This window comes from Hippocampus guttulatus, chromosome 12 (genome assembly GCF_054856545.1).
Source record: "Hippocampus guttulatus isolate MCC_2025c chromosome 12, RoL_Hgut_1.0, whole genome shotgun sequence".
NCBI classification, from domain to species: Eukaryota; Metazoa; Chordata; class Actinopteri; order Syngnathiformes; family Syngnathidae; genus Hippocampus; species Hippocampus guttulatus.
Genome location: NC_141272.1, coordinates 15,255,339 through 15,283,274, shown reverse-complemented (window position 1 = coordinate 15,283,274; position 27,936 = coordinate 15,255,339). Strand labels below are relative to the sequence as shown.

The 27,936-nt window shown below is 43.2% G+C and overlaps 2 protein-coding genes across 4 annotated transcripts in view; one reads left to right on the top strand and one right to left on the bottom strand.

The window, feature by feature from the left end:
* Positions 1 to 27,936, bottom strand: part of LOC147197596 (cyclin-dependent kinase-like 1) — a 43,907-nt gene that overhangs the window by 6,038 nt on the left and 9,933 nt on the right. The window contains exons 1-2 of one of the 3 annotated variants that reach the window (XM_086125535.1): positions 1,363 to 1,603; positions 26 to 214 (exon numbers count right to left, since the gene is read on the bottom strand). In XM_086125535.1, coding sequence (XP_085981661.1) covers positions 26 to 193 — 168 coding nt within the window. In that variant the 5' untranslated portion in view covers positions 194 to 214; positions 1,363 to 1,603. Of the gene's footprint in view, positions 1 to 25; positions 215 to 1,362; positions 1,604 to 27,936 lie in introns of those variants that run through there. The other 2 variants (XM_086125533.1, XM_086125534.1) reach the window with 2 other exon arrangements.
* On the top strand, positions 3,610 to 17,556 carry tgfb1a (transforming growth factor, beta 1a). The gene is made up of 6 exons (XM_086125680.1): positions 3,610 to 4,935; positions 14,115 to 14,399; positions 15,286 to 15,520; positions 15,686 to 15,836; positions 16,590 to 16,700; positions 16,784 to 17,556. The coding sequence occupies exons 1-6, from the start codon at positions 4,605 to 4,607 to the stop codon at positions 16,829 to 16,831; spliced, it is 1,161 nt and encodes a 386-aa protein (XP_085981806.1). The 5' UTR covers positions 3,610 to 4,604; the 3' UTR covers positions 16,832 to 17,556.

Sequence of the window (27,936 nt, the reverse complement as noted above, 5' to 3'; positions counted from 1 at the left end):
ATGTTAGATTGAATCATCTGTTCACCTTTAGCATGCGAATTTCCCTCAGTGCAATTTTCTTGATCATGGGATCGTCTTCCGATTCGACAAACTTCTTGATAGCGACAATTTGGTCGGTGTCTCTGTTTCTGCATTTGAAGACCACGCCGTAAGAACCTTCTCCGATTTTGGCCAGTTTCTCGTATTTCTCCATCGAGCAGCACCTGGTTAACACCTGGGGGGAAAAAAACAACAACAGTATAAAGTGTTTACAGTTTATATAATATTAATTGTCCAACACTTGTTGGTCAACAGCAAATTTTAATCAGAGACATTTCTCTGTGTCCCTGAATGTATTTTTGATGCAGATTTAAAAATGTCTTCACTCGTTTTATTCCCCACCACATCAGGTTTTTGAGATATTTTAAAGTTTTGGGTTTTTTTTTAGTTTCTCTCAAAGCTTGCGCATTACGGATTACACCATGCATTTAATTTACTTGAATGACAATTTAGAGAAAAATCAATCTTTTGCCAAATCTAAATCTATATTAACAAATGTCATGAAATATATTACAAATCAAGGTCAAGGGCATCTTTATTGTCAAATATGCTTTATGTATGCCATGCAGCATAGATGGAATTTCTTCCTCTCAATCCTCAGTGCAAACATGCTGTGCATTAAACACACACAGCTCGGACAAGATAACAGCAACGCTGTATAAAAGACATAATATGTAATCTGAACAGTATAAACAGTATAGACAATATAAATAAACAATGGCACTTGTGGCTATTGTGGGTAAAGTGAGGTAGTGCATCATATTATTATTGTTATTATTATGAAAACCTGATGTGCTATAGAAAAAAAACGAGGGCAAATTCGGAATCAGTGCATAAAAAATATTCAGAAAAGCTTACTTGCTTCACTGATGAAAAAAATGTAGCCAAAGTTTGTTGAACAGTTTAATCACTTAACATCATCATGGTGCTGTTTATTAATGTCAATGCTGAGAGTCAAGCAACTTCTACAATAACAATAAAACTTGAAGACAAATGTCACTTTTTATCATCGACGATCAAGGGGGGGGGGTCAAGTGTTGAGTCTATAATAAAAGCAATTTCACATTAATTGTGAAACAAATTTAAAAATCTAGTTTTCGTAGGTTTCAGTAGGCCAAAAGTGATCACGGTAGAGTCAACATTTGCCTTTAACATTATTTTACTGATAAATTCAATGTGCTGAAATTGGAAACAGGATCAGACAAAAATCATCACCTTAAGAAAGTTTCATTATATTTGCATTCACAGAGCTAAAATGTTTCCAAATGTAAAAAATGACCAACATAGAACGCTTAATGTTGAAATGCGCAGCTGTGCACTCACCTATCCATTGCATGGACGAGTCAGCAGTGAGATAACTTCGCATCCACCGACGGTCTTTCAAACTACCCCAGGAGTGAGGTGAGCCGTGTCCGGCTGTCTCTCTCTGCTCGGTCGCCTCTAACTCGATCTTCCCCCCAGCAAACACTCGAGTATGATTTATTCGCCGCCGTCTACACTGAAAAACCATGGCAAACAAATGGGCGACGTTTGGGGACTGCTTCCAAGAAACAACGCAGAAAGCGCAACTCGGGGCGTAAAAGTGCAATTCACGTCGCTATTTGTGCGTTAACCATGGAGCGAGACGGCAGACCGAAAACGTATTTTTTTAATAATATTTGTGAGAAATGCGAAATATGAAATACTATAATATACAAAATCCAGTGATTTATTTCAAACTCGTGGTTCATAAAATACATAAAGAACAGAATACACGAGTGACTCCTAGGGAACTTCACTGGCTCTAATCCTCTTCCCTACGTTTCTGATGAATACTCAAAGTAAAAACAAAAAGAACCGTGGACATAAAACATTGCACATACCCTCAGAGTTTTATTTCAAATTATGTTTTTGATTTTCTTCATTGGTAGAATATACTAGTCTTGGATTATGTCCTAAATCCCACACAGCAAAACAGGAGGTGCTTCCTGATTTTCCACTAGGGGACAGTATATTACCACACACAAATATACACATACTGTACAACCAAGAACTACGGAAACAAACTCCAGTAGGGGAAGTTGTTTGAATTAATTTACCACGTACGTCTTAAAATGTGTGTTAAACCAACATATGCATGACTCTGTTAATTTCGAGAAGAGCAGAAAATGACGTCAGTTTACCCCATGTTAATCATGTGCAACCGATAATTAAGTATTCTTTTTTCCGTGAGTTGTGGCCTCGTGTGATGTCTTCACTTGATCTGTAAAATGAAGAGACATCACATCTAACTCCAATGTTATCTATTTATTTATTTTTGGTTGTTTGTTCTAAAATAAGCCACATACTATATGATCACATGTGACTATCATTATTCTTTCATGATGCCTTACAATGGAGATGTCATCACACATGCTTTCGATGGCAACGACAATTCATTTGTTTACTGTCACGCATCATCTCTTGACTCAGTGGAAATGTTTGTATCATCTTTCTCTTTCTGTTTGTGTTACAGTGGATTTTTAGGGGGTTTTGTCTCGCCTCTGCTGCTGTTAAAGACACTCATTGAGTGTCAGCGTCTCATGAATGGCTCATTCTTTACAGTGGTAAGATGACAAGTGGCACGCATGGGAAAAGGAAGCCAGACCAGCCTTTCCTCAAAACGTGCCACATCAAACAGCGGCGTATACGTCCATCGAAGTTGATTGAGTTGTTCTGCTTCCTGGATGAATCACTTTTTAAAATGCTCACTGGTTACTTTTATGGGCCATTTACAACTCAAAGGACTAGAAGTGGTTTGTTTCTTAATTTTGTAGGAGGAAAACCTACTTCAAATTCCAAGACAATACAAGTGGGCCATTTTCCTAATGACATTGGTCATAAAGTAGATGATAAGCATCTCTTGCAAAAACGACATTTAACACATGAACTGTGTGTAATGATATGTATAAGTGTAAACATGAATATGAGTGTGCCTCCATGTGACCTAGCAACAACAATCTTGATATTGTGTCCCACCATTACTGACCTGGCATGATTATGAAAGAGGTTATTTTTGCTACTTTTTGTGGGTTTGTATGTCAACCGTCCATTCTTTTTCATGATCACAATTACATTTACCTAACCCAACCTAACCTATCTAAATATTTACATACCACACAACCTAAGATACCTACCTACCGACCTACCTACCTAACCTACCTACCATACCTAACCCAGGAGCACCATCAGGACCAGCCTTGTTATATCTCCAAAAGGCTCCACTTTTAGATGAGGGCTTTTATGGTCTCTGGCCTGGCAGACATTGGCCTTTCACACGCACTGGGTAAATGAGGTGGTCAGTCATTGAGACGCCGGCGCTGTGCACAGCTTGACATGTCAGTCATGAGGTCGACCCACAACGCAGACCTGGTTGGAGGGTGGCGGGACAGCCAATGTCAATGCTAATGCCAACCATTCAGTAAAGCCTCCACAACGTGCACTAGAAGGCAGCAGAGCAGATGTTTTACACTGCAACGGTTAGCCTCATTTCCTGGGCGGAGAGCTCTGTGCTCGTTTAGACGAGGAACCAGAAAAGGCTCGAGAGTGAGAGGAGGCGCAGGGTGGGGTGAAATGTTAGCTGAGCTCACAAGATCCCACAAATTACTTTGTCACCAGCAAGCAGTGACAAGCAGAGGCAGAAAGTAGTTTCCCCTCCCGCTCCAAAAAAAAAAAAATAGGCGTGTATCGGGAACTGTGTCACAGGGAGGCGGAGATGCAACAAAACTGAGGTGGAAGCCAAACGCATGGATAGACGGAGGACAAGCACGGATGCCCCCGTCCCCCAGTGCTGCTGCTGAGTCTGGAGGAGAAGGTGTGTCAAAGTTCAGGAAAGAGCATTTTTAGCCATTGCGACGGAGGATGTACGTGAAGCTGCAGCAAGTCACATGTCGTTGTTGCTCAAAAAAGGGAGAAAATCGTTTTTATAATGTCCTCTACGCCAGCTTGTGAGTGACTTCTAAAACAAATAATTCACTATTGTGAAAAAGCTCATCCGATTGCCCATTTCTGGGCTCCCCAGTTCAGTCTTATTGGACCTCACCGTGTGGTGAATACTCCCGGGTGGTGTGTTAAGATGCGTTAAGGAGCAGAGGAAGTGGTGTTTTTGCTTGGCTGAGTGTTTAAAAAAAACATGTGAAGAGAAACTGCTTGGGGAGCCGAACAACGCTGAACCGACACATGGACGGGGCGGGCGGTCGTCTGCAAGGAGAAGGTCTGAATAGAGAGTGTGGAGGTTATTAAAATATTGGCGTCTGCTTACGTGTGAGTGCAAGCCTTTTGACAGCTCACACGTCATTGTGTTACCTGCCTTGCTGAGTCAGGGGCTTCCAGTAGCCCGCCCTTCAGAAGACCCAAATGTTTGGAGCTATTCACAGTCCTGAACCTGCGAGACTCTCCACACTGCTTTAATTGTTCTCCCCGAGGGTAAACACCTTGCGTCAGTCGCACCTTTCCGCCTGTGATTCACTTCATCCAAGCTCTCCAGGCCTGCCAGGAGAGAAGCGCGGAGGCAGGACTCAGCCGAGGCACATCTCCAGCGGTGCGCCATGAAGCTGGCCCTCCTGATCGCTGTGGCCGTATACATGGTGGCCCGAGTGAGCAGCATGTCCACGTGCAAGACCCTAGACTTGGAAATGGTGAAGAAGAAGCGCATCGAAGCCATCAGGAGTCAGATCCTCAGCAAACTGCGTCTGCCCAAAGAGCCCGAGGAGGACCAGGAGGGAGACGAGCAGGAGATCCCCTCTACGCTGATGTCGCTCTACAACAGCACCAAGGAGATGCTAAGGGAGCAGCAGGCACAGGTCCAGACGGAAATCTCCACCGAGCAAGCGGAGGAGGAGTACTTCGCCAAGGTGCTGCACAAGTTTAACATGACCAGTGAGTACGACCTGGTTTATTGCCTTTATCAAAGTTGGCTGACATACTGATAACCATTCCAAATATCACAGGGGAGGATTCGAGTCCCATACCGGTTTTGAGACTAGGCACTTGCTTGGCTAAAGTTTATGAATGACTCCACATGACTTGGTATTCATGAGATACGAATTCACTCAAACTAAGTGACTTTGACGATTTACGTCTCAAACGTAGCCTTCTCATTTGGTTTGCTTTCACAAAAAAAAGTTAATTTTGGATATCGTGTGCGAGTGTGGCAAGCCGCCAGTATGTGGGGTTCAAAGGCCACTTATTGAAGCAAGTATGGAGGGACCTCTGCCAATGATCACCTTAGGATTTGAGATTTTTTATGAAATCATGAAAAATAGAATAGTGTCCGGTTAACGGCATAGTTCGGCCAACCGATGAGGAGGTGAAAAATAACTTCATATCGGTTTTACGTTTAATTGACAAGGCAACGAAGTCATAGACAATACAAAGACTGGTTTGGGACCATTTAAAAAACACGTTTGCGAATGTTTTAGTCCCACTAACTATTTCAAGTACGGCTACTACGTTCCAAGTGACAGCAAAATGATATGACCTATGCTCAATCCAAGTTGTGATTTGAATTGACTACAAAATCTCCGGGGACTTGATTGCTTTATATTTTCCACAGTAACTTGTGACCTACTTATGACTTGCACAAATGCTTCAGCGAAATATAAGCTTTACATTCAAACACATTCCAATTTGCAAGTCAGTCAGTCTCTTGTTGCTGAAAAAGCACTAAAACTGCTCAACAGGTACTTCTTGTGCTGCGGGTATGTATGAACATGGCTAAGTAATTTAAATGGTGTCTACATCACTGTGGTCATACTTTTTTCCATATGTCCATTGAGTAGAGACCTCCACTAAGGTCCAAGTAGTCCTAAAGATGTCCAGGTGACTGTTTGAAACAAAAAATACAATTATGACATGACAAATGTTATCGTTCCACTCCAGTCCTGTACATCACTAATGTAATGCCCCACACAGCAAGTTTTTTTTTTAACCATAGCTCCATCTGCTGGATCTGTGGGTCATAATTTTAACGGCACAGACCTCTGCCAAGACCAGAGATTGAAAACGTGAAACTGGAAAATTATGATGTGCTAGATTGTTCCACTCCACTCCTCTGGGTGGTGGTAATGAGCATGATGAAGGGAATTGACCCATGCAGCAAACTTTTCTTTAACAAGCTCAAAGTGCTGCTTCTGGTGGATCATTGCACGGCATGTTCCCAATGCGAGTGGATTGCAACGGAATCAATGGATTCCTCGGCCTTCATTTTTATCTGGATATACATTGCAATTAAATTATTTCCTTCTTGGAAAGCATGCAGTTCCTCCAAAATTGTGTGTATGTCTGTGTAGTTTTTGCCTGATCTTACCAACTAAGAAAAACATAACATTTTTGGAATTTGGTGATATAGTCAAAAATAGACTGGCCTGCCAGTCGTGTAGGTGGTGGTAATGAGCATTGTCAAGTAATTGCCAAATGTCAAACAACTGACATTTGGCTGACTAAGCCATTGCTGCTGACTTTCATGGCCTTATATTGCGCAAAAAAAAAAAAAAAAATCAGAATGAGTCAACAAGATCCTGATCAAAGTTTAGTTTTTTGTCTCATGTCACATATATTAATATATATAGTTTTAAAATTCAGTCCTCTGTCATGCCTTGGCAAGGTAACAACTATTTGTGTCTTATCGATGTTCAAAAGTCCACAAAAAATGTAAGAGCATGCCAGCCGCATGTCATCATTGAGCATCTGGTTGAATATTCACATTTCAACGCACCACCTCATGTTCGATGGCTGCGATTCAAACGTAATTTGGCCCATAAATGATCTTCTGATCTCCACCCAATATCTCCAGGCAACATGATGGCTTCCCAGATCACATGCTCTACATGTTAGCACCACCAAGCATCTGGCCTTGCAATCTTTGACCATAAACACATCTTCATTTGTTTGTATGCGTCATTGCGCGTCCACGTTCGCCTCCCTTCTCCACCACTTCAAAAGAAAGGCTCCATCCAGAAGGAGAACAAAGGAGCTTTTAAAAATGATTTTTTTTTTCTCGCTAGGGCTCGGATGGAAAAAAGCCGACTGGGAAATGAAGACATGACGTGCACTCTTTCACCGGGCTTCATTCCCTCTTTCATTTTCTCCTGAGGGATTGGGGGTTTCCTGTAACTCGAGCGTCAGGTTCTCCCTTGCATATCCTGTCACTTGTTCTCCATCGCGGCGTTTTATGGGCACTTTCAATGTAACCCCACTTCAGAGGTGACAAAAGGACTCGCATTCTATACTCAAGTAAGAGTACAGATATTGGTGTATTAAAAAACAACAAACAAACAAAAGGACGGTTAACATTACGTGTACTGATTCATGTCAAAGTAAGAGGATAGACTGAAATTTACTTCGACCTTGTGAAGTAAATTTTGAGATTTATTTTGAAATACATTGGAGGCAATTGAGCATTACTGCTCAAAACGTGCAAAAACTACATGTAGAGATAACAGTGTTAAATCACCATTTCAGTTTGACTATTTTGGGTAGGGCTAAAATAGAGAGCCTGTGATGCACGCTGGCGTCCGGCTTGAGTTGCCCCGCCTCCACTATTTACAAACTCGAGTGGTTAACTGGCCCAATTTCGAGTTATTCAGGACAACCGCCCACCGGGCAACGTGGCTGAAACTGACTAAAGTAGACCCTTGCCCCGCAAAAAATTACATTCAGCAACTCTGAGGTGCACACAAAAGCGATGAAGCACCACACATCAAGAGCTCAACCGTGGTTGACTTCACTTCCCTCTATTTGCATCCTGTTGTAATCTGCAAAGGTCGAGGAAAGAAACCAGCCTATTTTGACAAAGTAAGGTGTAAAAAGTCATCACAAATCATTCAAGTAAAGTACCTGGAAAAAAAAAACCCAATCTACTTTGGCCCAGTAACAAAATAGTCGCCCTTGGTTACTTCTCACCACTGCAGCCTCCACCCAAGTCATGCACACAGTTTAGCCCTCAACCCCTGGGTTATTCCCCCTCGCCAGGCTTCCTGAGCAGGCTATCAGCATGCTTGCATGTTGGGGAGCGTGACGGCCAGCTCGGCAGGAAGGAAGGCCGGCTGATGGCCGCAGAGATCTCCAGGGTGACTCAGGTCCGGTGCCCGTGGGGAGCGCATGTTTCCTACCTCTGTGGAATGCCAGAGAACAGTCCAGGCCTCGGCACGGCTTCCTTTTAAAACAAACCCTCTTCATGCTCGCTGGCTCGTGCTGGGCCCCGGCCAGCCGCATGAATGTACGCGTGAAGGAATATTTTGCAATTGTAAGAAAAACACAAGAGGAGGCAGAGGGCGTGGGACACCAGCTAACCTCTCTCTGTTCTTTTCATTAACTCTCTTGTTTTTCAATTTGTCCTGTGCGCGTGTGTGTGTGTGTGTGTGTGTGTTTTAAATGCATGACTAACACTTTCCACACACACTATTCTTCAGGGGTGCGAATTTCAAGATGTAATGGTTAATCTTGTGTTTTGGCAGAGGTGAGGGACACAAGTTCAGTCGGATTTAAGTCCGCAATTTGGGGATTTAGGACTTGCCTGGCTAAAACTTATAAAACACTGGAATTGACTTTGACTTTGTATTCATGAGACTCCGCTTGACTTGGGCCTGGTACACATGCGGGGATTCTTTAAATCTGAAGAGATATTTTAACTGTTATCTGTTACAGGCCCTGCACATGAAGATACAAAAATCAGGCACTTTAGCAGGTTTGATTGTACTGTGTGTGGTGCGCTCCGATTAGATGAACACGCACCGCAAATAAAGATTCTGTTCCATCGTTGATCTAGAAACGAAGCCTCCAAGAGAGAAATCTCGCATGATCGAATGTGTTTCCAAGACTGGTGCACATATAAAGATAATTGGGCTATTTTTGTCACGATCTAGCACCTTTCCGACCAACGATGACAAACACCAGTCTATCTTCTATTTCTAAGATTGTCTTATATGATTATCCTGTGGTCTGAGGTGTGTTTAGAGTGAATTTGTCCCTATAAAGAATCCGATCTGTGTCGGTGCCGACAATCTTAAATGTGTTCAACATTTACGAACAAAAATCTTCATGTGTGAGGAAAGCCGACGAGTCCCATGTCATGACACCAAGAATTGTGACGTGAAAATAAATGTAGCCACTCAAGACGCAACCTGGCTGGGGAACAAGAATGCGGGCATAAATAAAAACAAACATGTCCTACCTGACACACAAATGATAATACCACCAGGCATGAGTTTAATTTGAGAACTCACCTCTAGCTTGTGGTGATGGAGTGTGGAGATTTATTTTTTTCCTAAAAAAAAAAAATTGTCCCAAGTGTGCTATCTTTACCACCTCTTGTGAGTCCTCTTCCATGACGTGCCTTATGTTTCCCATTTGCTCCTTTGTTTCTATTTCTTCATTTTTATTAGATCACCCGTGATCACGGCGGGGATGAGATTCTAGATCGGTGATGGAACAGAATCTTAATGTGTGCGGTGTGCTGCATCGATATTTTGGAGCACAACGCACACAGTACAATCAAAACTAGCAAATGCCTGATTTTTTTTTCATCTTCAAGTGTGCAGTCTATAACAGATAAACAATCTTTTCAGATTTGAAACATCCATGTGTGTACCAGGGCTAATGAATTAAGAAAAGATAATGCATTTGTCATATTTGGTCAGTAAGGTGTGAAATAGGGACATAAGCAGCTCTATCATCTTGATGTGCGCACAAGACCTTTGACATGAACTTTGTACACGACTTGACAAATATTGCCAGTTTTAATTTGAAAATCTGCATCTACAAGATAGGCTCTATTTTTGTGACTTCTGCAAGTCTGGCTCACGGGCCTGCGTAAATCCGCACATTGGCAGGTTAGACTGGCACATTCAAAAAAGGTTGGTTTGCGCCGTTGTGGGCGTGAACACAAATAAAATGTCAACAAAGTCAACATTTCAAGGATCACCTTTTTCAAAACAAGACCTCCTTGATGCACGTAATAAGCCTCTTTGAACCCTTCACATCTCAATGGTTTTTGTTTCAACTCCACCATGTTGCCGTGTAGAATGCGTGATGTCAGGGAGTTTGAGGGAATGGGGTGGGGGTGCACGAGAGGGTGGAGCTGCCTCCTGGAATCTATTTCCTCCCACTGGTAATTACAGAGAAGCCTCCCTGCCTGTCACAACAGCTGTCCCCGGCTTACCTGCAGATCAGTGCTCAAAACATCCCACACCCAAGCACCTGTGTGCATGTGTGTGCATGTGTTTGTCAGTTTTTGTTTTGGGGAGCAAGTCACATATGTGCAAGTAATAAAATGGCATATCGGACAGCGAGTTCTAAATTCTGCTGATATCTAGTAACTTCGCACAGCCATTGAAGAGGGTTGGGCCAACTTTCCACAGGCCCCAATCAACACAACACAATCAACTCAATGCAATGTTTTGCATTTCATATTGCAGGGAGGACTTTTATTGTCTGCACCCTAAGGCCATGTCTACACAGGAACAGACATCACCTATTCAATTTTCACGTTTCCCGTCAACACAGAATCGTTTTAAAAATGCTGCAATGCTGTACTGTATATGCAAGGCCTGAAGTGGCTCTACAAAGCAGTCACGGGAGTTACACGGGAGAAACACGGCATAAGAAGCCCATACGATATAAAAATGTGTGTCGCCGAACGACGAGGTCGAACTTTGCTTCAGAACAAAAGCTCAGATCACCACTCAGGTTAAGAAAATCAGACATGGCGATCCAGCATTATTGTTGGCGGTGTTCGTACATGATCACACAAGAAATGGAACAACCGCGTCATCGTCTCAGGAAAGATGCGTATGGGTTGTACACACGGCAATGCCAGGACAACGTTTTCAATTTTTTTTGTTTGTTTGTTTAGCTCTGGGACCCACTTTAAAAAAACGCCTGCTCTATGTGGACAAACATTAAAAAAATAAAAATAAAAATAATTGACAGGATACAAGGCACACCTGTGCAATAATCATGCTGTCTTATCAGCATATTGTTAAATGGCAAAACAGAAGTGCTGACGAACACAGATTAAGACAGATTTGTACACAATTTTTGAGAGAAATACACTTGTAAGTTTTGAATTTATTGTGTATGTTTGTTCTGTGTATACTGGAGTGATAATGAAATGTTTTTTTTCACTGATCGAAACAACAACTAAACGCTATTCACACCTCAGAAATGTGAAATGAACAAAAACTTCCCACTCAAGTCTAGCCATTACTTAGGTGGAGTAAGTCATAAATCCAGTCATAAAATCTTGCTCAGTTACAACATACATTCGCACATTACCCACTTTGCATTCAGTGGGCCTATCCGTACATTCGTTAGTTACCTGTACGAACATTATTGAAATATTGTTTTCATGGTCCTTAACCAGTCTTCATATTGCCTCTTACTTAATTCCCATCTCAATTAAACACATAACCGAGATGAAGCTAACCAATGTTTGACCAGCTAGCTAGTTTGACTGGTTAGCTGAAGTGCAGCTTACTTGTCTTTGCCAATGTTATAGTGACAGATGAAGTTAAATGTCATAGTTATAAGCTTCAGACAAGCACTTCCCAAGTCGTAAAACAGTCGACTTTCGTCTAACTCGAGCCAAGTCACGTGACTCGAGTACCACATGTGCGTGAGCATGGAGGCAAAAGGAATACATAGTTGTGTTCAGTGGAGAAGTTCAAGCAAAGGCCTGGATTGTTGATTAAAAAGTAGAAGTGAGGATTGGCACTGAAGCCAATATGCACAGAGCGGAAGTGATCTCACTTCCTGTTTCACTTCACTTCTCTAACCTTAGGCACATTTATCGCACTTCACTCAATTACAGCCCGCCTTTGCACTTTAGTAGTGCTCCTCTGGCATGGGCGGCACCCGACAAAGTGTCATCTGGTTTCCCCTCACGAGTCGTAACAGCTTCTTTTGGGCTTTTTTTTTTTTGGGCTCGCTTGTTCATATCAATGCAAATTCTCGTAAAAGTGTTATACAAGAAGTGGACCTGCAATCCTGGTACAGCCGGGATCCAAGCCTGGAAAGAATGTGGGAAATGAGGAGAGAAGAGAATCATAGCTTTGGCATTCCCAAGCAAAATAGAGGATTTTGGGTGTGGGCCAAGACCAAGCAACATCGATAAACATTCCACTGCAAACTCGTCTCCCAACCACCTTTGCCCCCCACCCCTTTACTACTAATCCCACATACATTCTTCTTCCTTTTCAACCATGCTGTGCATTTCCAGCTCACCGTCACCCATTTCTGCTCAGTTTCATCCTTTCAAACGTTTAGATTTATGGCGGGGGTGTCCAAACTTGCAGACAACATGCAGAAAAATGGGTAAAAAAAAAAAGGGGGGGGTGCCACTTGACCTTGTGTTTCAGAGACAGGCAAAAAAACAATTCATTATGATGACACATGAAAAGCAGTAAAACACAGGCTATCTTATAACATTGAAATTCATTTACAATTTTACAAATTTTCAATAAATTTGTTTTTTTTAAATAAATTAAAAATGATATTTTGTGGCATTTAACTGTTGTTACATCTTGATTTGTATTTTTTAAAAACTGCTATATCTTGTAACATTCAAATCGATAGCATAATTGGCCAAGTCATTTTTAAAAATTGCCTCATTTTAACCCTTGCCGATTACCATGGCCTGACTGGTGACGGACTGAGAATCTACAAGGACATCAAGAAAACCAGAAAGAAGAAAACACTGCAATTTTACTTTGAGAGTAAAGAGTACAATTATGCTATTCGGCTAATGAAACATACAGTATTTACACATTCTAATAAAAAGTGTGATATAACATAACTTTTATTAGTGCAGTGTTTTTAATGGAATATGTGGGCCAATTAAAGAGAAAAAAATATGTAGTGGACCCACGGGCCAGACTTAGGACTGCCTTGATTTATAATATGGTTCTGTATTATGTCGGCCTCTGAAGGGAGGTGGGGAGGGGGTCGTCCCCCCGCAAAAAAAAAAAGAGGAAAGAAAACAAAACCCTCTTTCTTTCGGCTCAACATTGACGCAGGTGGAATCGATTCCTATTTGGCTGCCCTCACGTTCTGCAAGCGTGCACTTATTCAATTTTGCTAATGTGTGCGCGCAGCTGGGAAAGACATTGGGGATGAAAAACAGTTATGTTATGTCATGCGTACATTTGAACCCTCCAGTGTTACCAGTCAGTGAATTTCATAAGGTAAACGCATGAATCTCAACTGTAGGGTGCCTAGCCAAAACCTACTAACGGATCTAACTGTGATACTTAAATCTAAAATTACCAGAACAAAAAAAAAACATATGTGATGTGATATGAATGAGATATCAGCCATTGTGACTGCTGTTAAATGTGAATGCTGGAGATCATTAAATACAATGTGAATATAAGACATTATAGTTATACATACTGTACATGACAATAAAATGATGCAAATATCGTATCTTGGATCATTAAATATAAGAAGGCCATAAAATATGATGTCAAACATCGTAAATTAGATAGCTAGAGGACTCTAGATCAGTGTTTTTCAAACCCTGTGCCGCGGCACACTGGTGCTATTGGTGGTCCGATCCTCGGCTACAGAAGCTAGCTCTTCTAGGGAAATGGAATGTCACCTCTCTTGCAATGACAGTGAGACCTGGAAATGCATGTTTGGGAGGAACGGCCCCCCCTGAACAGAACTTAAGTGGTGTTTTGTTTTTGGAGTTCTGTGCTGGTCACAGATTGTCCATAATCAACACCATGTTCAAACATAAGGGTGTCTATAGGTGGACTTGGCACCAGGACACCCTTGGCCACAGTTCGACGATTGACTTTGTAGTTGTATCATCGGATTTGCAGCCGCATGTTTTGGACACCCGGGTGGAGCTGTCAACTGATTACCACCTGGTGGTGAGTTGGCTCCGATGATGGGGGAAGATGGCAGTCTGATCTGCCAGATCCAAATGTACTGTCAGGGATTTTTGGGAGCGTCCAAACTGAATTTTGTTTAAAACGTTTCTTTACTTGTCACATCTACGCAGTGTGGAAAAGCAAAAGTGTCCCCAAACTCATGTTTTTATTTCCATCCCGCAGAGAAAAACTACTCTGAGACCACCAAGAACTCCAAAAGCGTCTCGTTACCCTTCGACATCTCAGAGATTCGGGGCAACGTGGGTGACTATCGGCTGTTGACCTCCGCCGAGTTGCGGATACTCATCAAGCAGCCCACCATACACACCGAGGAGCGGGTCGAGCTCTACCGCGTCATGGGCCCGACAGCCCGATACCTGGCGTCCCGCTTCATCACCAACCAGTGGAATAACAAGTGGCTCTCGTTTGATGTAACGGAGACCTTACAGGACTGGCTCCAAGGCAAAGGTGAGTCTGAGACATCACACCATCGGATCAAAGCCCAAACTTCAACTTGGTATTCACACTCAGCTTCACTTAGATTTGAAACACTTGACTTGAGGTCTTTCCAGTTTACAGGTGAAAATCAGCATTTTATATATGTGCATGGCACACATGCATAAAATGTGGTGTGTGTTTTGTCCACGGCAAAAACACTAACAGAGAACGCTGCTGTAAGAGCCTGGACTCTCCCATACTCATAGGGAGGCTCTCGACCCTAACGATTGAAATGCAGATTTTGTTGTTGTCAAAGCTTTCAAGGGTGGCTGCATTTTTAGGCATCTTATGATCAGTGAGAATACATTATATTAGTATACATCAATTCAGGGACGTACTGGGCCCAAAATTTGGCCCAGAGCCATTCGTCAATGGCGGCCACTACGCACCAAAAACTAATCGCTGATGGGGGTGGGGAGGGTGTTTGGGGGATACGGGGGGCTGGTGAAATGCGGCCATCATACACTGAAAAGTTGTCGTCGACGGGCCGTCATGCACCGAAACATAGTCCGTGGGGCCGTCACGCGCTGAAATGTAGTCGTTGAAGGGCTGGTGCGGCCGTGATAGCCAGGACCAGCCTGGAAATGCACCAGCCGTTTGGAGAAATTCACGCAGATTCCTGAATTTCCCAATGGCCACCATGCCCCTGCTTCAGTTGATGTTGTGACTGAGAAAGATTGTATGATTTGACTTACGACTTGCTCCACCCAAGTAAGGACTTTACTTGACTTGCTTAATTTTTGTCACAGAAACTTCAAACATGAAAGTCAAGACTTGACACAAAGACTCATGACTTGTCCACGTGTCACTTACACCTCTGGTTAAAATTTTACATTTGGAACGTCTGTCTTGGCAGAGGACGAGCAGGGATTCGAACTTCGTCTCTTCTGCGAATGCAGCCAGAGGAGCGGCGACGCCACTTTCAGCTTTTCCATCTCTGGGATCGATAGCGACCGGAGCGACATCGGAATCCTCAAGCAGCAGACCCAGCAGCCGCCCTTCATCCTAACCAAGTCCATCCCACAAAGTGCCAGTGGCCAGCTTAGCTCGCGGAAAAGGCGCTCTACAGACAACCGAGACACCTGCACTGCGTAAGTCAACCTTATTGTACCATGATGTGCAGGGATCGAGTCAAAATCCAGAATACACCAACGTTTCCCAACCTTTCTCGAACCAAGGCACCTATTTTATATGAGAAAAGTCGAAAGTAATAAAAAAGTGGGGGTACAGTAAAGTAAATCATGTTTCCAATGCAGCCAGACAGAGACTTGCTGCGTAAGGAGCCTCTACATTGACTTCAGGAAGGACTTGGGCTGGAAGTGGATCCACCGACCGACCGGTTACCATGCCAACTACTGCATGGGTTCCTGCACCTACATCTGGAATGCTGAAAACAAATATTCTCAGGTAGGGAGCAATGGCAGAAGCTGTCCAATTGTATTAAGTCTTGCTTTCCCACGTCTGTGAATCAAAATCTGGTTATCTTCACTGCATGAAAACGGGAGGTGAATGCAGCAGTGCGCCATTTAGATGTGCTCAGCACTGCAAGCTCTGGTACACAAAGTTCATGAACCATCAGAAATCACTAACCCCAATCGGGGACTGTTAGTGGGCTAAATATAGTCCATTTTAACCGCAGAAACTTTACTACCAAAACTTTCTGAGGACTATTTAGTGCTTACATAGAAACTATTGTATACATTTCGTTCCAGGGTTACTTATCAGTGTCAAAAGATTATCCATAGAAAGATGGTACTTTCCAGAGATACCAAGAGGATTGATTCTGCAGCGCTGTTCATATCTGATTGGATCCTTGCAAGTCCAGAAACGGTATGAGTTAGGGACTAAAAGTTCTGGAACTGTCGATGGAAAATTATAAAAGGTGAATCAAGGCAAGTGGACTGGGCATGCTCCTTGAAAAAGTTTCACGTGTGGTTAACTAGCTAACTATGTCTACACCGGGAAAATAATGTACATCTCACTTTCATCCTCCAGTCAGGATTGTTAAGAACACATCTCTGGGAAGGGGCTCAAATTTCTGAGACGTTTATTTTCACTGGACAAGGACTCTAATCGTTTTTCAACCATTACTTATTCTCCTGAATAGACTTGTGTATGAATGGTGCAATACAAATAAACTTCTAAACGCCTTGCCCTCAGATTCTGGCACTGTACAAGCACCACAACCCCGGAGCGTCGGCCCAGCCGTGCTGCGCCCCGCAGGCGCTGGAACCCCTTCCGATTCTATATTACGTCGGGAGGCAACACAAGGTCAGTCCGTGTAACATTTCACTGTCAAACATGAGAGAGTACCCATACCCTGTAATTAATAAATAGCTCTCTTTGGATTTTAGGTGGAGCAGCTTTCCAATATGATTGTCAAGTCTTGCAAGTGTAGCTAAATGATGACGAGGCTTGGAAATGACGAAGAATCCCACTTTGGGAACACCGATGGTGAAAAGGAGATCCGAGCAGGAGCTCTAGGAAGTCACCCATCGCCATGTTGGAATCAAACTGTGATTCACCTTCCATTGATGTCATTAATAATAGTGTATATAATGTTTCCATTATAGTCGCGATTTCTGAAAAGGATTAATTTATTTTGGGATGGACAGACACGTGCAAGTGTCACATCAGGACCCAAGTGATGGCCAATGGACGATAGATGTCTGCCACCAAGGTCATGTAGCTGGAGGCATGGAAAACAGCTGCTGTTGTTTTGAGGGACATTGCAGCAGGTGTGTTTGCAAAGGACGACAGGCGAGCACACGAGGGATGCTTTGCTCCGCGGAAACTCCCTCCCACTGAGAGCTTTACTTTGTTTTTCCAACCCATGTCAAGTGTTTAACATGTTTTTATGTTTGTTTTCATGAATGAATGTCAGCTCAGCAACCTGAAGCTTTTTTTTCATGCTGTCAAAAATAGACTTATTTGCCACCATCGTCAGTTTCTATTTCTGGTTTCTTCATCTTGAGACTTTTTTTTGCACTATAGTCAACCCTCGCTTCACAACAATTATAAATGCTTATAATTGTGTATAAGGAGTTTAAACTGTAAATACATCACAACCTATGATCCCAAAACACTCTAATATCATTTCATTGAAAATAAAATGGCTTAAAGAGGACTTCTTTTTTTTTAGCTTCTCCCTAGCATAAAAATGTCTGAGAACTGATGCGATGCATCGCTTCAACTTCTTTCCTTTGATACTAATTACTCTTTTAGAGCATTTTAGGGTGCTACAGAAAGAGCACAAAAAACATGAATCTGGGAGTTTCAGCAAGTTCCACGTAAAAACGACCCCCCCCAACAATTAGGTGAATTATTTTCTGTGTTTTACGAAGGAAGCAAAAACAATATTTGGATTTTGTAAATAAAAAAATAAAAGAAACTAAAAGAAACTCTGATTGTTGAGCTAGGTGCCTGACACCGAATCAGTGTCAGGCTGTGGATTTGGTTCTCGGAACCTCAGTGGTGAATTGCCCACTTCCATGTAATGAGTTTCATCATATCACCACTGTCACGTCGCAACTATAGAAACCGTCAATACCATAGAATAATTGAATATACTGTAACAACACACAACTGTGTTACATGAATTATGCGGAGCAGTTCAGAATCAGCACTGATCAAATAACATGACAAAAACAAAATTAAATTCAATACATCAGTCTATTCATCACTACATATGTGTTTTGGTGTTGGCTGGGACAAGTTTTGTGCTGACCGAGCAAAGAAAGGAAAAATACTGACATCAACAACTAAATAAATAAATAGTCCCCGCAGAGAAGTCCTTGCTGGTCCTGAACGACCTACCAGTGCATATAACCAAGCTAACACTAACATTCCGGGATGCACAACGCAATTCTTGGCACCAAGTCTTTGGACGCATGCCAGGTCAACATTTTTATCTGTGTGCACCTCATTCCTAATGGGGCCCCACCTCGCTGCCTCAGAACAGCGAGGATTACTGGAAGTCGGATTCGGAATGACGAGTACAGGTCCAGACCCGTTGGTATAGCCTAGACTTTAGGGGCTGTGACTACATGGAAAACCAAGCACGGGTAAACACACTAAACCCGCTGACATGTATGCCCCCACCGCCACTTGTCCCCCTCGGCTTACATAATTTCGCACGGCTAACAAGGTGATGACGATCTGCGCCGTCTTGTTCCAAAAGCTGGTCATTTTGCCCAGAATTCCTCAGGAGCGTGCAGACTCTTTTGAGGGTGATAAACTAAACAAGACGAGATATGTTGCCAGCTTTTAAATGTTATTGCTCACGAATGTACATGATGTTCAGCGGTGCCTTCGGCAAGGCAGATGTAATTGGAATGGGCATCATTAACAAACCACAACAAGCAAAACAAGCAGTTTTTGAAGAGGTGAGGTTGAGGGGTGGGGGGCAACAACATTGAACTTGTGCTGCAGCTCTCCCTGTGATGACAGAGCATGGCAATGTAAGGAGGCTCGTAAATCTGTCACAATGGAAATTGAACGCTCTCGCAGAGGAGTCGAACGCAAGTGGGCTCATCCTCGAAGGCATCGCTCGCTTCTCAGCAGCTGCTGCCTCGCTTTTGATGGGGAGTCGGGAGGGTGGGGTAGGAGGGGTGGGGGGGGGGGCTGTAACCTACTGACACCACCCTAAGCATGTGGAGAACTGTGGGAGCCACTTAAATCTTGAGTGTCTCCACAAAATCAGAGTCAAGCAGGTGTTGTGTCACCACTCGTGACTCTCTACATGATGAATGAGTGAGCGCAGCCTTACCTCATCTTACAGTGAAGTCAAACTGTGAAACCTCAGGTCATAAGCTATGCACCGGGGGACAGTTTTTTTTTTTTGTGTGTGTGTTATTGATATGACGGAAATAGAAATAATAGTTTTCCAGACTCAAGGTGCACCATACAGCCACTTCTCAATTATGAGATGCTAAAAAGTGAAGAAGAAACACATCATGAAATGGGGCATGTATTATTTAATTTAAGCAAAATGATCTGTCAATAGAATAGCTATCTTAATAGAAGTAAACACAGGTATCCTCAAAAACCCTCACCAATGTCTTAGAATTAGTGTATTAATACTACCTACATCTAATGTTTTCATGAGACCATTTAGATACATTTGCTTATAATCATTTAAGCCATAAGGATTCATCAGTGTAAGTATTATTATCGTAAATATAGTATATAGTGGTATTATCGAACTATTCTGTGGTTTTTATGTTCTTCAGACTTTTCAGCTATAAGACAAGCAATTGAGATGAAAGGCTACATTTCATCAATTACAATGGGGCCGTGTGCAGCACTTTCTGCTCTCTCATCAGCTGTAACTGAACCGGAACGCGGCCCAGCACATTTTTACCTGCTGAGCGCGCAAAGCTACTCACGCAACATGTGCGCCAATTTGACATAGTGCAGGCCTCACAGGATGCTATTCTTGGCCTTCTGACTCACAAGCGGGTCGATGACATTTGCATTTGTACAGCAACAAGTCATTCATTAAGCGGCGCGGAGTAACTCCTGCTTGCGTGCGACCTTAAAAACACTTTGATGTCCTTCTGCATACAGCTGCGTGCCTGTGGCTATTGATGCTACAGGTGGCCAGATTCTGTAAAAAAATAAATAAATAAATTGAAACAAGTTGGCCCCGAATGCTTCTATTGGTATAGTCATGACATGCAAATTGGCAAAACAACATACAAAAAAAAAAAGTTAAAATAGTAACATTGTCAGTTGCCCAACTTACTTGAACCAAACAATAACTACTGTATTCATTAATGTAACAAGAGTACATTGAACTCCAGTCTATTGGTGCTTCATGAATCACAAATTCACCATTCCTTCGCTCTTTACCAATTTCTGACAGTAGTCTTGGCATGCAATGGTACATTGACTTAAAGATTTTTCCTCTTCTGTGAGGTGAATTCACTCAAGTGACCAGGCTTTTCACTCCATTTAATCGTATATTAAATCCATCCATCCATCCATTATCTGATCCGCTTATCCTCATGAGTGTTGCGGTCGTGCTGGAGCCAATCCCAGCTGACTTCGCGCAGTAGGCGGGGGACACCCTGAACTGGCTGCCAGCCAATCACAGGGCACACATAGACGAATAACTATTCGTGCTCACAATCACATCCGGGGACAATTTTGAGTGTTCTGCCATGCAGATTTTTGAAGTGCGGGAATAAAGATGGCACTGTAGTGTATAAAAACATCTCATCAGAAATCTCATTGTCAGGAATCAAACTGTTTCATAAAGTCAAGATGGCGCCCGAGTAGGCAGCCGTCGGTAAGTGCTCTCATGAGCCTTGCTTTTTTTGTTGTTTTTGTGTTTGTTTTGTCACTTTGTGTTTGTTGTTACGTCGTGTGGACCTGATGTGGACTTTTTTCAGCATTTTTTGGCCACGACATTCATCAAGGAGGAGACTCTGTGCTTGGTGGTTGCGCCTTCTCGGCAGCATGGGTATACCAGCACTGTTTTTGACTAGGAGGAATGTCGGCGCCACTTGACTGTCGTTGCTGGACAGTCCCGGGGCGCTTGTGTCTTGCGCCTGGAATGGGCAGCATTTTTCACAGCCCCGCTTTGTTCAGCGGAGAGATCGGTGCTGTTGAACGGTCTGCGGCTGGATGGATGTAAGGCTTGAGGAGCCGACGATGAGAAGAAAGGAGCGTTAGCGCGGAGCGCCGATGCGGATTTGGAACTGGGAGTCGCGGCTTGGAGTTTGAAGCGGATTACGTGGGTCAGGAGAAGTGAACTAATCTCTTTTCGTCAATGGACGCTACAGCTTCGTGTTTGCTTTCAAAACTTAGCTTGTAGCAGACGTGTGCACATTTTCAGCATGACGTCTCTGATCCACTGGTGAAAGGACACTTTGATCCTCTCCTCTTTCATCTAGAACTGCTTCAGACAAAAAAGTGTATGCAGAAAAGTGGTGAAGATTGCACGACTGTCTGTGTCCTATGTGTTGTGTTGTGTTATTTTTGTTATTTTGAGTTCAAAATGGCGCCGCGAGAGTGGCTGCCTTTCCAGCAGCTCGTATATTTTGTTGTTCTACTTCTTCCTTTCATTACTTTGCTGCTGTGAATTAGGAATTTCTCCATTGCGAGACTAATAAAGGTTTTCTTATCTTATAAAGCCTACTTACCGTACGTGCGATGGTATTGTATGTTGGATATGCTCCATTAAGGGGCGTGGCAGAGTAACTTAAAGTCGGGTTGGCCGGTTAGTCAACGTGTGAGCGTCTGTGTGCGAGTTGTAATCGACAGTAGACCCTTGTGAGTGTTCTCATTTTTTACTGTGTTTGACTGTGTGCCCCTTTTAATAAACAGTTGAAGGTGAATCTGTGACTGCGCTGTCCTTGGCCACATTGAAGGGCATTACAGTACCTTAAAGAGGAACTAAACCCCCCGAAAGATCTAAAGCAAGAATGCATTGTATATGCCAGAGCTGATAAAAACAGTACTCCGATTAATATTGCATTCGAAATCAGAATTAAATGGAATGTAAGGACAATGGCCTTTTGGTCAAAATCAGGAGCCGCAAGTAGTGTCTTGCATGCTAATCCAGTGGGCCATTGTCTTGAATCCGCTGAGAGATTGTTGAGAGGCTGAGAGCGATGGATTTAATCATTCAATCCTGTGAACACCATGCATCGGCCATCAGAGGAAGTGTAGCGAAGCGTTGGCCATCTTGTGGCCAACAGCGATGAGCAATATTTGCAGATGGTCGGGAGAAGACTGACGGAGAATAGCCATACATCTCATGGATTGGTTCACATGAGAATGTCCATGTGTTGCTAATATTGTGGCAGGTGTGCGTATTTTTTGTTTAGCTTTTGTTTATTGTTAATTCTGTACTTGATGTGGCTGACTAACAATAGAAGTAAGGGCTGTCCCTCATCCACCTGTCTAGTTGAACCCCCCCCCCACCTCCTCACCCCCGCTACCTTCACTCTGCTCACACCTGTAGTTTACCTCCAGATGCTTATCGAGGCCTTTTTGACAGCCTCATCGCATTTCTATTCTTTTGAGTTTTCTCTCAAACATCTGCAGCCAAAAACTTGGCAGCCTCTTTGAAGACCCGCACTCAGGATCATTGTGAATTATCACTACGGCAAAACACGGCAGCCGATAGGGGCAGAGAGCGCCAGTGAGGGTGAGATAGAACTCAAAGACCACACACCGATGTACTTTTGAGACACTTCGCATACGGGTTTAATGTTCCTGTCCAAGGATTTTGTCCGTCTTCATCATCATTGTCAGCGACCACCGGGGTGTAAAACACAGAGGAGAAACTCTTCAAAGAGAAACGTACAAAGGGAAAGTATGCCTGAGTGCTTATAAAACAAACTGCTCTGACTCACTCAGGCTGAGAGAGAAATGTTTGCTAAAAAAGAGAAGATACCAATTACATCTGGATCCTGACATTCTCACTCCCCCGCCCCTCAGTTCCTTCCATCTTTTCATCGCGGCTCACCGTTGCCCCTTCTCCACTCTGAAGAGAGCCAAAACTGGGACCTGACTGAAGGGATGAGCAGCTGTCCTACAATCGGGCTCACGGTGATTAATGATGATGTATGGACACGAGCCTGAACTTGGTCGCATCCCTACCGGTAACTGGGGTAACAGGCAAAACAATACACAGGGAGAAGCATTCTGAAGACTTTAAGGACCACATATCTGGAACAAATTCTTAAGAGTGTGATAGGTTGACTCAAGATCTTTTGTTGGAGACCATTTATCGATGATAATTTATCATCCTTTTTCTATTTCTTTCAGCACGTGTCGATAGACTTAAAACACTCAATGTGTATCACTTCAACATACTTCCTTGACACCAACATTACTTTCCTATTAGCCATTGCGTTGGTGCCATTTTGTGGCATCTTAGGGTGTTTCAGAAAGAGCACAAACAACACCAGTAGGTGAGTTTTGGAGCAGATAGCTAACGGTAGGTTCCAGAGGAAAAGAAATAAATCTGTGAATATTTGAATAGCGAACCGCGAATAGACGGGGTTTACTTCACCTTCCTCCCCCCTCTCCTTCCTGCTGGCTCTGAATTCCCAAATGAAAGCCACATTCCTTCTTCCTGTCCCGACGCTTATGACACACGGCCCTTTGAAGTTGTATATGTGTGTCTCAATGTCTTTCATATATATTATATATATACATACACACAAAGCATTCAACTATTCAAATATTGCAGATATCGAACTGCAAACATTCAAGTGAACAGAATCACAAAAAAAGATCAATGTTGCTTGACAATTTGTTAATCACCCTCAAAATAATTTGGTAGATTTTAAACTCCTCCGCCATTTAGGGGTGCAACCCTGTGTACCCCCGTCCTCCATCCGGCCAGAGAAAGTGCCTGAGAAGGCAGGGCGGAGGGGGACGTCACCATGAGTCATCACAGCCAAAATCCCGGGACATGCTCTCCTCCGAAGACGCGCATCGAGAGGCTCATACGGGGTGAAAAAAAAAAAAAGTTGTCTAATTAGAGAGGGCGGGGGTCTCAGGGTGTTGTCATGGGCGATGGAGGTCAAAGTACGCTGAGTCATCCCTCAACGCCCACTTCCTGCGATTGGGGCGCCACGAGGGGAAAGTAAGTGTTTAGTCTGTGTTTGCGCTTTGCGCCATTCCATAAATTCTCGATCACAACACTCACTTCGTAGCTAGACAGTAGTGGTGAGAAGAGCATAGTAACTCACAATATTAGATTATCCTGACATTTTGCCAATGATTTTAATCATATCGACATACAGCAAAGCAGGGCATTGGAAGAAAACCATCTACAGTATTTGTATATTTATGTGAAGTAATGATGGGAAAACTTTCATCCATCCATTTTCTGTAGTGCTTGTCCTCATTTGGATCACAGGTGCGCTGTAATCTACCCCAAATGACTTTTTGGGCAAGTGGCAGGGCTTTGTTGCTAGCCAATCACAGGGCACATACACAGGAGACACACAGTTCAACATTCACACTGCCAACAAGTAGGAACTGAACCCATGCTGCTTGCGTGGGGGTCAGCCAAGTACCATCAATGACTGTCATGAGGGGTGTTCACACGGCACACATTTGCTCCGGCGCTGCACCGATGTATTTTGTTGCGATATATTTTGCACCGCAGCAAATTGTGTGGAGCGTTCACACGTACAATGCCGCTGAGCGTGTCTGCACCGGCCGGCACAGCGTCAGTGCAGCCCCACTTGCGTTCACACGGCAGTTTCTGCAGCGGAGCAAAACGACAGAAAACAATGAGCTGTCGTGTTGGTTCTTTTTAAAACGTATACACAACTCAAGCGACTACTGTACAGGCACGTCCGTCCTTCTCCTTCTTGGTCTCCGTGCCTTCTGCTCGAGAGTGACCGCCCCCGAAAACGTAAATCGACGTTGACTTCAATGACACTCAGAAAAGCAAATACGTAATGCGCCCAACAGAAAATCAAGAGAGGAAATCACTAAATAAATTATATGGGGGGCGGGGGGTTGTGAACACACAACAAAGGAACAAACTACACTAACAACTCCGAGACAGTCCAGTCTCCTACAAAAGGAAAGATGTTACCAGCCAAGTCTTGTGTCATTATTAAACACATGACGGAAGTCCGACAGAGCCCGAAAGCAACGCATTCTCGCCGTACGTACTCTTCACAAGCATTTGCTCTGGAGCAAATTTAACCCAGTTGCGTTCACACGTGCAAATTTACATCGGTGCTGCTTCGCAAACGAGCATTTGCTCCGGAGCAAATTTTTAAACCACCTCCCTGAGGTGGATCAAATTTGGTCCGGTGTAAGCCTTTTTCCGGTGCTACGCCGGCTAATTTACACGTGTGAACGCTCTACTGGGGCAGCCCCGGCATAGCACCGGACCAAATCTTGCCGTGTGAACACCCCTTTAGATTTATTAGCGTCAATGCTAAATTTAGCATCACACGAGCATTCAAAATCAACGATGTTCTTGTGCTAACATGACAGGTTTTTAAAATTATACTTGTATCACAGATTATTCGTTATATAGTGGGAAAACATTTTGATTCAAAAGCTTCAACATCTGTATTATGAAACCGCAAAAAAAATGATTTGGGTAATTGCTCTTAATTTAGGGCAGCTGTGTCATAAACTTAGATTGGGGGGGGTGGCCTAATAAATTTCTTAGGCACTGTACATTTAGCTCATTCTCATTCCGCCTCATCTATGAATGGTCTGGCTGGTCTATGAGTTTTCGAAGCCAAATGCGGCCCAAGAGACCAAACTCTCGCCCATCCCCGCATTAAATCAAACATCAACGCTAATCTCTCTAACGATGCGGTCAAGTTAATTCAAGATGATGTTTGGCATTTAGTACAAATGCGAGCCCAGTGTTTGACAGCCATCTTGGTAACGCCGCCGGGCAGCACTTTGGCGTTGTTGTCAAAATAAATGGGGGGAGTGGCCGCATTTCAGTTTACACAGTCAGCATTGGTATCTGATGAGAACTCATCCACATCATCTGGTGCAGTTTCCCCGCTTGTGTGAGATCACGGAGTCTTCATGAGGAACATGAGAAACTTTAACCACCTTGGAGAGTTTAAGCCAGCACCACTTTTAGAACAGTTGAACTCAAACTTTTAGGAAAGGTTCCAAGGCCCCCCAATCAAACATGACCACCACAAGTACCGCCTAATGCTCAACAATTGGCTATTTTCCAGAGGAAGAAAATTTAAGGGGTTTTTTTTCTTGAGAATTTTTTTTTCCTATTGTGTTAGACCTTCTTCCCGAAAACTGTACAAATTTATTATTGAAACAACTTTTTTTTATTCCTATCGCATTTAACTGTACACATTATCATTACGTTTATGATTAAATCAATTATTTACTAAAAGAGTTACAAGATTGTTAAATGTATGAATTTAATTGACTTTATCAGTATTACTCCATCTATCCATCCATCCAATGTATGAACCGCTTTTTCCTAACGAGGGTCACGGGCGTGCTGGAGCCTATCACAGCTGTCTTCCGGCAGGAGGCGGGGTACACCCTGAATTGGTTGCCAGCCAATCACAGGGAACACAGAGACGAACAACTATCCGCGCTCACACTCACATCCAGGCACAATTTAGAGTGTTGTCAGTATTGTTTTTTTTTTTTAAACTACGAACCATCTCTACAAAATTTTTAAAATTGAACAAATGGCAAGAAAATACAGTAAACACGAGCATATTCTTCATTCACTTGCTGATGACCTGAACTGATGCTGTCAATTTACACTCACAGTGGCTAACACTAAATCCAGGTAACGGGCGGCCAACTGTACATCCTTATTCACTCACTTCCACGTCACTCAATTGGTTAGGCCTGCCCTTTAAAGGCACACGCGCGCACATACACACGCACACACGCACACACGCACACACGCACACACACACACACACACACGTTCAACATCATACATACAACAGCAGTTCATACAACATCTATATATTGTCATGACAGATGCATGAAGCTTACAAGGAATTACTGTGATGGCCCAAATACATTTTAACAAACCAATTATGAGGGGGGCGGGGGGTGCTAAATTAAAGTGACAAAAGTCACAAGACTTTTGATCATGTAAATTTGTGGGCTGGATTAAAGAACGGGCCGCGAGCCATATTTTGCCCACCCCTTGTCTTGGGGTCTGAACATCCCACTGGTCTTAGGCAGCCACACGCACAACAAATACAACAAAAAGCTCATCTTTCCCACGAGCTTCAGCAACCTTATTTAATGAGATGACCAAGAAGACAATAACGTTGCATCTGATGAACACGTGTTCTCCTCATTCACCTGCTCTCTCATCTCCACGCTGGCCACCCAAGTGTACAGGATATGATCTAATACTTCAACTAGGAGGAATCAAACTCACTAGAGATTAAGAAGAAAAAAAAAGCATCTTTTAGGAGAGTCTGGCAGGCGCCCAAAGCTCTATTAGCAGTTAATACTAACTGACAGGAAAGTCCAACAGTAACAGCAACAGGAAGAGGAAACACCCCCACCACAACATCCTGGATGGTTTGTCAATGTGAAACTGGATATTTTCAGAAGCTGCATTTGAACCTCACAGCTGACATTCACATGGCATACGAACATTTGTTTAAAAAAACATACTCTATTTTCTTCTTCACAAAATGTAAAAACCTGTGCCAATGGTTGACTTTCCCTGAAGTGTTTGTGTTATGTGGACCCACACACCGACACAGCACTAAGCAAGAACATGACACGGCAGATGAAACTACTGTCTGTCCGTTGGCCCAGAGCAGCCCCGGTTAGCTCGTGAGTTACAATAGCTGGTGGCTCGAGTCTCTCGTTGTGGCAAACAGTATTTAGTTGATTTAACAGGAACTTAAATGACAAACTGTGATATTCTGCACTTGTTTTGGTGAAAGTAACTGAAAAATCATGCAAGTACCCAAACTGAGTGGCTCTCAAACTGGGATCTGTGGCTCACTGGAGGTCAGAGAGCTGAAACCTGTCAGGGTCA

What these genes read in the sequence shown, in the direction of transcription:
- tgfb1a (XM_086125680.1), top strand. Translation starts at nt 4,605, where the DNA reads ATGAAGCTGGCCCTCCTGATCGCTGTGGCCGTATACATGGTGGCCCGA. An exon ending in GGACTGGCTCCAAGGCAAAG is followed by an intron (nt 14,400 to 15,285) that starts GTGAGTCTGAGA and finishes CTGTCTTGGCAG; the next exon opens with AGGACGAGCAGGGATTCGAA. An exon ending in ACGTCGGGAGGCAACACAAG is followed by an intron (nt 16,701 to 16,783) that starts GTCAGTCCGTGT and finishes TTTGGATTTTAG; the next exon opens with GTGGAGCAGCTTTCCAATAT.